Source organism: Hermetia illucens, chromosome 2, assembly GCF_905115235.1.
Source record: "Hermetia illucens chromosome 2, iHerIll2.2.curated.20191125, whole genome shotgun sequence".
Classification (NCBI taxonomy): Eukaryota; Metazoa; Arthropoda; class Insecta; order Diptera; family Stratiomyidae; genus Hermetia; species Hermetia illucens.
In genome coordinates this window covers 183,152,826-183,164,528 of record NC_051850.1, presented here as the reverse complement: position 1 = coordinate 183,164,528, position 11,703 = coordinate 183,152,826, and the positions used below count along the sequence as shown (strand labels likewise).

Sequence of the window (11,703 nt, the reverse complement as noted above, 5' to 3'; positions counted from 1 at the left end):
CCCATAACAACAGTCACGGTCTTAGGAGTTTGTGGCATCAAAACAGCGCACCAAAGCGCTAATTGGGCTCCTCGGAGCGGGCACTGATACCTACCTACCTACCATGCGAACGCTCCTAAAAAAATATATATAGACCCCCAAAATGCTGGTTCTCGACAAGTTTAGGGTTCGGTACAGACTGGTCATTCTGGGGTTAATCGAAGTAAAGAGGAGGGACTAGTTGCTACTAGTACAGTTCTCTCCTTCTTCCGGTACTGTGTTATTATACTTTGATAAACCTGCCGAGTTACTCTCACCTGGAAGCCGTTTTCTGATAGGATCTTAACTGCGAGATCCAGTTTACCGACGGAGAGATATAGAGAGCAAGGAGGTTTTCTATAAGCGGTCCAGGAAAGCCTCTCAAAGAGTGCATTGTCACCGTAATAGGCGAATGCTAAGATCATAAATGACAACACCTTTCTCAGACATGTCATGGGAAAATTTGTGGGTTCCTGTAGCTTCCACTGCCTCTTCACTAGTTACATAGTTGGGGCTCTATTGACAGGCGACATTTGAACACTCCAGTCCTCACCACCAACATCAAGTTGATACCGTCCGGAAGACTTCGTTGGTGCACGACCAGATACCCGTAGACGTATTGGTCAGAAGGCCGAGGTGGCAGTGAATAGGTCACATTGTTAACGGTGCCTTGAATCCAGTATCCGGAGATTGGGGGTCTCCTGAAAAACACTTGGGGCAGTACAGTGCAAACTTTTTAGGAAGTCCTGTATGGAGGTGAAACTCATTTTAGAAAACCGTCAGCAATGGCGGGAAACCGTGGCGCGAGGTGCTTCGTTTAGGGATTTATGGCAACCATATAGCTTCTGATCAAATTTGATGGGGACCATTTCTAGGCATTGGATACAAATGTTTATTATCGCCTTAAAACTCCCCCTCGGACAACGCTTTTTCATGATGGAGGAGCCTGCAGTAATTTACTACTATGTTAGCGGTGTCCAAAGCTATGATTATGGAAGCTATTTTAACTCTCCAAGTGGAAGAAGTCACAGACTTCGAATCCATCCACGATCATGAGCAATCAGGCCGCACGAGTGTTGGAGGTCTCATCAAATTTCTGTCCTCCTACGGAGCAACTTTGCAGTTAGTGCCGAGGTCGCAACTAGCCAGAAAGGAAAGTAAGGCAACTGTCCCCTTGGGAGAAACTGAAAATATGATCACGCTCGATCCGTCCGCGGTACTACAAGCTAAATCTACTCATAAGCGGAAGAGGATGGCTAGGCAGAAGGTAACTTCAGCCACGAAGGAAGGGGGACTATTGACTGAATCCTGCCTGTCAGAACCTTCTTGTTCGCCCTTAGCAGCAAAAGAGGAAGAAACGAAAACAGGTGACGTGGATGCTAGTGGTTTAATGGTGGTGGTATACGAAAATGAAGCCAAGCGGCCCAGACAACGTGAACCTGGGAAAGCTCCAAGCCGTCGGCACTGCGGAAGAAGGGAAAACACCTTGGGAATGAGGACGTGGATATAGCTGCATCACCAGATGCGGTAATATCCAGAGAAATTTGACGTAATCAAGGGGAATATTCGGTCAAAAGGTGAGGACAAACTGGTCACCCTGGTGAGAACCACACTGTACTCACTAGACTCTTCTGTTAGCGGTACTGTGCACAAAAGGTGTAAAACCAATACATCTGTGGATCGCCAAATGTCAGAGGGACAATTCACCATCCTCCGGGAGTGCCTATGGAAAAGAATGCTGGAGCCTGAAATATACCCAAGATTAAATAATCAAGGTTTGCGCGGTGGACTCCTTCATTTGGAGTGCGCTGATGGGGCTACTTTAAAATGGCTCTAACAGGTAATCCCAGCTCTAAGTTCTGGCGGTTGGCCCAAGTTAGCTATTGTGAATACCGAATTGCGCAGGACAAATTATGTTGGATACCTGGCCCTCGAAGCAAAGCGGAGGACATCATCCGTATGTTGGATGAACGGAACCCGGACAGGTATTCGGACAGTGGAGGCTAAAGCTCATGAGTGCCAGGAAGAACCAATCTACAAACATGGAGGGTTTCAGCTAGGTATTTGAACTGGATCAAAAGAACCTAAAGGTGCCCAGGGACTGTCACCAGATAGTGCTCCACTTTTTCCTCGATGGATTGAAATTCAAACATATCACGAAACTGTACAGTACCATCTTCATTTTGAGAGCGAAAAACAATAATGGTCGCACAAAACCAGAGGAGGTGTCAAATGGAAAACAGACGAATGTTCTGCATGATGAGATGAGATCTTTTGGGGATGAGGACATAGAAACTGTTGCACCTCCAAATGCGACAATTTTCAGAGAAGTCACACACGAGGGGATCGGGTCTTTGACAGTACGGTAAGAGGGAAACTTAGTCACACGTCGACCGTGGTAAACGGTTCTAACTGCCCTCCTTTCTCCCACGAATTTCGGAAGTTGTTAGAACACGTGTGGTGTGTCCTCCGGGACTCCATCGCAGTTTGCACAATCAGGTGAAGTATCGAATTTAAACTTATGGACATATCGACGTAGTAAACCACGGTCCTCCTCCGTTCGACATTATTCTTGCCTGAGCCATACTCAGGGTGAATTCAATGCGACATCTTTTACTCCACTTATTGCTTAAAACTGAGTTTTGCAGTTATCATCATTCCTAAGTATTTGATGACCCGCTTGGGAGTGATGAAATGACTCCCAATTCTAATGGAAGCGCAACTTCCCTTGCGGCGTTCCGTAACGAGGACCGCTTCCGTCTTTTCCTCTGGAAGTGCAGGTTCGGCACTCTCCAGCCAAACCTTAACAACACTGACTGCTTTGCATGAGTACATCTTCGAGATACTTGGTGACCACAACCAATGCTATGTCGTTGCGGAAACCCACTATCATGGCCTCCTCCTCAACAGCATTGGGTCCAGTGTAAAGCTTTATGAGAATCCAATTGATGCATCATCGATGTCATACCAGAGCCTCCGTTTTTTTTTTCAAATAACTACCAAAAATAATAATCTGAAGGGGGGGGGGGCAATCAATGGTTCAATATAAAGCTCCAATTGGCTGAATTGAACGCATTTCTCACGTCCAAGGTCAGCACCACACTATATTTGCTGGTACTATTCTTTTCGCGAAGGTCAGTTACGAGCTTGATGGTGTCAGTGATTAGTCATGGTTTACTGGAAGCGACCTAGCAGATTATCGTCTTGAACATTTTCCTTATAGTATAGAACGATGGAGGTTTACCAACCTAAGCTACCAGCACCACCCTCTGTTACTTTCATGGCCCGGAAAAATCCTCTCGAACATGCGTGCCTCAAGCAGCACAACGAACATGTTTGACCTAAACTTCTTAACGAGCTTAAGAACATTATTCAGTCAGGCGATGACAGCTTTACGGTTTCTTATCAGGGCAGAGGCAAATCGACAGACGCTGCCTCACCTCTGCCGTGGGAGCAGCGTGACCGAAGCGGCTCGCAGATGTTGAGTGCTCCTTTATATAACTCGCAGAACACGACCAGAGCTTGGCCAGAGCTCAAAAAAAAAAATACAATATTTGGTACTCCGTCCAGACCCGGAACTTTATTTTCGCCTATTCTAATACAGGTTACTAGGAATTTGTCTCTCGGGGATTGCCATCGCATTCAGGGGTCTCCGAAAGCTGTCAGTGTTCCTCTTTTCATGGGGGATTGATGAATGGGCAGCAAGAGAGTAGAGTACAGAGTCGTCCCATATGCTCATATGCACATTTTATATGCTCTCCCATATGGGTTAACGGCCACCTCTGAGCAAAGTTCCATTAGATAGCCAGCTTAAGACTTCTGGGGGCTTTCTTAGAGATATGGTGTTTTAGTCCTGGTTGTTCTATCCTGCCGCCCTCAAAGCTACTCGTCTGGAACTGTGGCAAATCGATTGAAGGTAGTCCACTAGCAGTTGGATCTTCTGCTAAGGAACGTGGATCTTATTGGCATGCGAACATGATATCCTTTAGTTATGCATGGCGTTATATGGACTGGCTTCTCTTATTAGGCTGGTTTAAGCATACCGCCATGAATTTTAGCTCATCCACTGCCTTTGCAGACCAACTTGAGATTCTGTTTGGTTTTGGCTGTGGGCATGCGGGTTTTCTGCCGCCTGGCTTCCTGTAGGTGAAGTCCTTGGTAAATTGTCGGGGCATATTACGAGTCAGCGCAAGGCTTACAAAAGTCCGATATACAATTGAACTAGACCCGTTTTACGATAAATGTTTACATCACATTCGTTGGTCCATACTACATCTAACTCGGTAAAGACTGCTAATAAACTGTGCCCCTGCGTTTTGCTATCTGCTCCCCCACTCGATAGCCCACGCACTGAAGTCACCGGTAATCACCTTTCAACTTCATCCCCTTGCATCAAGGACAAAATTGACTAGCCAGTCTTTAAATGCAGACAATTTGAGGTTAGTATGGGCGTAGCAGCATTTATTTTGGATCATACAAAGCCGCTAGCCGACTGATTCAGCGTATATTGTATGGCTTCGCGATCGCACGCCGATGTCACCGCTCCCCTATTCGCATTTGTCATTCATACATTTACGTCAAAGCTTCCTTATTCCTTCCTTCTTATTCTCAGCAAACACTGAGTGTCCCTGCTATGATAGTGATTGATTTGAATAAACCCTATTTTCTGATTTCGGGCATTTGCCACTTCCGGTGATATGCAGGTTTCCCTGTCCTTCCTCTTCTTCCCATAAAATGCGTTCGGGGTCTGCATTGCCCTCCTTGGCAATATATCCTGTCCTGTCTCCGCACACCTTCTACATTTATTTCTGTGTCCTTCGGTCCTTGTTAACATTTTCTCTTAGACTGCAGTCAGCCAAAACCTCTATTAAGATTTTGTTTCACACAATCGACTCGTATATATCTGTCCGTCTGTCTGTCTGTTACACGGGATTTATTTAATATCTCCGCATTGGACAGTTCGCCTTTGGTGGAGAGGATATTTCCCTCTGAGCGATTTCGCATCTTTACTTTTTTCTTTGCCTTTATATTCATGACATCGGACTCCGGTTTGCTAACCGACGTTGAGGCACATGATTTCCTCCTTCCGAACTTTGAGTTCCGATTTGTGAAACCGCCTTTTTTCCTTTTTGGTCCTTGCAGATGCGGTAAATGCCCCCCCTTTTCCAGCACTTTTTTATTCAGCTGCAAGTTGATGGCAATGAATTTTGTTGTTTTTGAGTCATCTGAGACCCAGTTGAAGCAGCCGTTTTCAGCTTCTACTTGAGACTTCTTTCTTTCTCATTCGACCTATTCTAAAGGACACTCAAAGCTCTTTATTTCTTTTCGCTAGGTGCATTTTGCGCTCGCCCTGATAAACTAGCAGTTCTTCCCGATCAGGGCTCTATTGTCCATGAGTCTCGGCGGGTTTACTCTTTTTACGTACTGCTTCACCTTTACCATTTGTGAAGCTTCTCTGAGATCTATCTCTTGCTGTCCTTGGCGTTGGAGGAGATCTTAAAATTGAATAAATGTAGTGGGTCTTGAAATCGCCTTCATCGCCAGCGATCTCCTTCCAGCCAACTACCCTTCTCCTTAATTGCTGGGATTCTTGGAAGAGTCGTGCTTCGTTTGAACACCTCCTCCTCCATAGCGTCCTCATATGCTTAAATATAAATTCAGAATATTAAGAATATCGAAATACTAACCTTAATTCCTTATCAGTCCATCCTGGTATGTCAATTGCATGTCTCCGCTTGCATGATATACGGTGGACGAGTACCGCCGAGATAAGCCTTTTACTTGAATGAGAATTAGATTCAATGCTGAAAGTGCACGTATATGCATATGTAATCCGCCTCAACAAAGAAAAATTATTTATTTGATTGATGTTTCATTTGTCCATCAAATAGATACATCTGATCAAATTTAATTATGCAAAGTCTCGCTACTTCATCAAGAGTATTTAAATCCATGTTCATTGTGGGTCAGGTTGAGTCAATCTGTAGCAACTAGATAATATGTGGCTGCATTGTTCCAAGTGGAGTTTAGCCCTGGCTGTATTTCTCAGTGCAGTGACCACAATTAAGGTAAGACCTCTTTTTCGAAACTGTCACAAATCTAGCTCTCCCCACTTTTCTTCAAAATATGATCAGTTTTACTTCTAATGACATGTCCTGATAGTAGTTTTGAATAATATTTGCAGGCACGCGAGTATGAGGTTCTAAGGGTTGAAACAGAATTTCAACCGGACAAGCTTTGCGACTTGTCAAAAATAAGAGTTAAAAAACTTCGCCCAGGTGTGTATGGTTTCGATGGACAAGCAGAAGTTTTGCAGACAGTTGGCAATGACACAAAGGTAAGAGAAGACTAGAATAAGGAAAGTATTGGATTTCTCCGGTAAAGCTTGGCTTCTGTGAAGTTTTGAACACTAGCTTAGAACATCAAGGATACATCGAACATATTTTCCTATCGACAGGTCGCAATTAAACTGTACTACAGTGCAAACGGGGCGGACAAGTATCAGCTATTGCCACATCACCTAAATCCAGGAAGCGTATGTGACTTCATGAATAATGATTACAAAAAGTATGTTCCAGATTTGTATAAAGTATCTGATTTTCCACACGTCGAAGATGAGTACTATTGTCCGCTACCTAAGGTAAACTTTGGTCACAAATTGATACAGTTGGTCATTCCGAAAAATTTTAAAAGCACCGGGTTGACCAGACTAATTGTGTAAATCAAGTAAACCTGTCAATCCTTACCGGTATCTTCTATTTTAGGGTGTTTACAAAGTGAGGAAGTACCAATTTGACTTTGAGTCTTTGCCGAAAATTTTCAAGCCAGGTTACTACAAAGCTCAAGGGATAATTGAACTCGATAATGGGGACAAATCTATAATCAACGTTTTCGTCAAAGTAAACGGCCCTTGATTGACCGCTTCTTCTCTGATCATTATTTCCTTGATTGTAAAACTTAAAGTGGATCAATAAAGCAGGAAGAACATTGGGAACCAAAGAAGTTTTGTTAAAAATATTTAAGAAAGTAAAGTTTGAAGGTATGCAGGTGAAGGTATGAAGGTGGCCAGCCACGTAAGCAGTACGACCAAAGAGAACAAGAAACGGATGTGATGTCCTAGGAGAAAGTGACAAAAAATGACAGATTAGAATATAAGCAGCTCTTACTTGAGTAGAAAGGAACAATCAAGAAACTGCAAAGACCTCTTGGAAATCGCCTCTATAAGAGCAGGTTCTGTCCCATGAGGAGGCGCATAGTAAGTAATATCGACAACTAAGGTAAAAGGTCCCTCCCCCCCCTTTGACGTCCTCTAGGTTGTTACGCGAAATTGTTACGGCATTGACCGCGCTGACAATCAAGACATTACAAAGTATGTTCACTCATGTGTTCACAGCTTATCTAAGGGAAGAGGTCTTCCTCATAGAATGGAGGGTACTGATTCCGAAACTAAATTATCCGCCGGATGAACTACAGACTCTGGGTGGTAAAATATAATAGGTAAGGCTCCCGAGAGGATAAATCATAATCATGCCAAACCCGCACCTTTGTTCCCGGAAAGCTAAAACTACTGTTACTGTCCTTAAAATAGTGCAAGATATTGCCAAAAAAGCCTTCGATGAAGGGAAATGTAGGGCACTAGTGACCTTCGACGTTAAATATGTATTCAATTTCGTAAAGTGGAAGCATATCTTCGAAGCCTTTCTTTGTGCTAAAATGCCAAGCTTCCTCTTAAATATCACCAAAGGCTACTACTGGCACCAAGCACTATGATACACAAGAAAGTTAGGGATCTACAGGGGTCCTCGGATCTATACCATGATGTAATATCTTATATTGCAAGTATCTTATTAGATCGACATCGTCGGATTCACAGATGACGCCCGGGTTTGCCATTATTTCTAGGCATCCTGATGAAACCGAAGTCAGCGCAAGCAAGGATATCTAAATTACTAGACCACAAAGTATCGGTCTTGCAACCAGCTAAGCATAAAGCGGATATCGTATTCACAATGAAGATGCGAAAACAAGCAGTGGTCCATGAGCCCATTAGCCAATCTATGATATTATCCGCTCCCAACCAGAAGTTGAGCATCAAACCCCATTTGAAGGAGGTAGGATATGTATATCTAAGGGTGTAAATGAAAATTTGGGATATAGCTGCTACAGGTCTGCAAGCGTAAGAAGAGATTTTGAAAGAAAATTAGGGTCTCACTTGATAGTGGGTGACGTAGTGTTCTATATGTGCGGATCAGAAAAGATCCGGATAACAGCGGTAGCTTCGGTGGAATTGGAAAACCATATGCAGAAGCAAGCTGAATTTGGTAGAAATATACAAGGTTGACCCCCACAACAAGTGTTTGAAGACGCACAAGTTATTGTGGAAAGAGTAGTTTGAAACGGGAACGACGTGAAGCAATGTCAGAATGGCAGTTCCCCGGGGATGTGCGCGGAAGTTTTGGGAGATCCAAGTCGATAGGAGTTCGACATGCGTGTGACTGATTTCGTATGCGTATCTATGGGATACCCATATATAAAAACACCTGTCTAGTATGATATGAAAGATCGTGTCGTTTTTCTTATTTGGGGTTTTAGTATAGACACCAACCGTGTATAGACGTAGAGGATAGTGACAGATGTTTTCCGAGTCCCTCATGGTTTTTTACATGCGAATTAGCAAAGTCCTAGTGGGTGTTCTAGTCCTAAAAATGATGATTTGGATTACTTTTTGTGAACGTGTCTTCTTTTTCATTTCTTTATTTCCAATTGTCAGTTTCTGCTGGTATTCCCACATCAGTTTAGATATGCTTTGACTTGACGGTTAAGGCTGCCTGGTTGTCAGAGACCGTATAGATTTCAACACGCCTGTACTTCCCCGGTAGATCCCCTTTAATATCACTGCACGATTTTCGTAGTACACATGCAGGGGAGTTTTTGGAGCCGCAATTAATTTTTCTGCAGCCTTTTTCTGCTCAACCTCTGCCCACCATACTCAAGTTAAGGTCCTAAGGGTTTGACCAAAATAGTAATAATAATAATCGTGGGCGCAACAATCCAAATTGGATCAGGGCCTTGATGTGTGTTAGAGCACTTCATTCAAGACCGTAACGGCACACTATAGTACACTGTAGGAGGCAATGTGGTCAGCGTTGCGCTCGACAAAGATTATTACCCTGATTTGAGTCAGGTACTCATTCACAGCTGAGTCGACTGGTATCCGACGTCAAATCACGATACAAATCCCACTGCCACCAGCGAGATTTGAACCGCGACCTTCCGTACGACAGCCTTGCGCTCTAACCACTCAGCTACCCCAAAGAACCTGGAGTCAATATGCAGTCACAAAGAAGCGAGTTTTTGTGCCATTTTGGATTGGATGATTCTCTTAATTGTCCGAAACGTGGTAGTAACCCGGCCATTACCACAGATTCGAAAGAAAAGTGCTTAACAAGGTATGTATGACATAAGCATATATTTGGGGAATTGTTCAAATCAGAGGAAACTTTACGTTAATTGTGGAATTACGAAAAAAAGGGGAATCAGAGATTATAGAAGGCAAAGCCAAAAAAGTTCAAATAGCGCGAATCTTAAGGACCCAATGGAAAGCTCCTCCAATGAGGTAATCCTTAAATTATGCTTTAAGTTGGTAAGAATCCCGTATGTACCTATTCTAGACTGCCTAAAATGACTTAACGAAAACCTCAGAATCAAGAGTGAATAGACGCTGCGGCTAGACTCTGCACACTGCTTGTCACCAAGGCTCACCAGATGAGCCGGGGAAGCGCTACGGATCGAAAAGTCTATGCCAGTTACCTGTGATAGTACTATATGCGCAAAACCTGTCCGATGCACTAATTACAGGAAGCGTTCCTCCCTAACGTCCTGACTATCAAATACTTCGGTTACTTTCGATTAATGTAATTATTATTATATTACAAAAAGTCGACGGTTTCGTCCAGGGCAGACACAGCTCATCAGACACAGCCTCGCCTCTGCCCTGAGAACCTAGTGATCGAAAGCGGCCACTGGTAGTAATCACTCCATTTATATATAATCGCAAACACTACACGAGCGCGAATTATATTGAAGTGAAAACCGCCTTGTGCTCAAATCCGAACTGCGCCGAAGTGAATTTTGTTTGTCTGAGGATTGAGGGAGGCCTGAATCTGCATTAACTTGAACGCGGACCGGACCAATTAGAAAACAACATACTTCCACTAATGTAGTCCACGGGCCCGCATTGTCGATCTAACCCCACCGTCTTCTGGGAACTACAGTCAGAGCTCCGTGTTGACAAACACACCGGTACCTGTTTACACTGAATACCGGCTCAGCATTCATACTGGTGGATGCAAGACCTAAATAAAACCTCGACCGAAGTAAAGAGTACCGCACCCGATTTGTTTAACACAACTCCGCGCTTGAGAGGGCTCTGTCTGCGATGTGGACATAACTATAATCCCATGAAAGTCCCAACCGAAAATAGCCAGGCCAAGAATATATGTCCCAGAAATTCTTCTAGGTATATGAACTTGGAGGGCTATCCCGGCTCCAAACCCAGACATCCTCTGGTGAGGCTTCGTGACCGAAGACATTTTAGATAGACCCGTATAGGCTCCGATCTGATCGCCCAAGGCCAGTAGGTCAATACGAATACATCGTGTCCCATCACATGGAGTTTCTTCTTAGCCACAATTCGGTCGACTAGGTTAGCCTCCTTACCGGGTCAGAGCGCCAAAGAAAAACTACGTACGGAAAAGGATAAAGACGAGTCTCCCACATGTAAAAAAGAACAGTTATAAATACTCTATTTTGCTTGCTTACTCCTTCCGTCTAGTGAACGGACCACCCTTTTTGGACGAATACCCAATTTTTAAAGAAGTGTTTGTTGACGTTCAAACTAATCGTCCAAGTTTCCATCATACAGCGGAAGAGCCAATGCTGCCAACAGCTAGCCCACACAATGTGCCTACAAAAAGCAGATATCGCTTCACTACAAGAAATTCGTTTGAGAGAGACTGGTTCCCTGGATAAGAGCGACAATACCATATATTACGGCTTTCTAGTCTCCCCAAAAATGAAACCTGCTGTTATTAGCCTTGAAAACATATGCGAACGCGTATATATCCGCAAATGAGAGGCAAGTTTCGCAATAAACGATCACTGCCCCGCACAAAGAAGGCTGCACATTGGAAGAAGCGCGAAGTCTCTCTGAGGTATGACATTAAAATCATACTGAGCCACCTACATTTTGCATAAATATAACAAAAACACTGAAACGTGGGTCATTCAACTGGCAGTGTCAAATAAAATGGTCATTGGAAGCACCTTATTTGCACGGAAAGAAATCCATGAACAAACTTGAGCTTCTCCAAATGGGATCACATCTTAACATTTTGATGAATGAACCAAATGATAATGAATGTCAGAACCAAAATGGGTGTACTAAAGACTCAGATAATTTCTATGGTTCTTCAAAGTAGAGTATCGCGGTCACCACGAATCCTTTCTAGCAATCAAGCGAGATTCAATAAAAAGGCATTCTAGAATGTAGCCCTTCGTATTACCCAAAAAGAAGAAACATCAAAAGCAGATTATCACAACGAATCACGAGTCCATCGAAATATCATTGGTATGACCACAAATTGAACCCAGTCGCTAAAAAGTCAAAGTGACTGCTTCAATGAT

At 43.6% G+C, this 11,703-nt stretch overlaps 1 protein-coding gene across 1 annotated transcript; it reads left to right on the top strand.

Annotated features, from left to right (window-relative positions):
• The first annotated feature begins 5,947 nt into the window (after positions 1-5,947).
• Positions 5,948-7,017, top strand: LOC119649789. Its single transcript, XM_038052096.1, has 4 exons — positions 5,948-6,086; positions 6,203-6,355; positions 6,476-6,658; positions 6,783-7,017. The coding sequence occupies exons 1-4, from the start codon at positions 6,018-6,020 to the stop codon at positions 6,930-6,932; spliced, it is 555 nt and encodes a 184-aa protein (XP_037908024.1). The 5' UTR covers positions 5,948-6,017; the 3' UTR covers positions 6,933-7,017.
• The last annotated feature ends 4,686 nt before the right edge of the window (positions 7,018-11,703 follow it).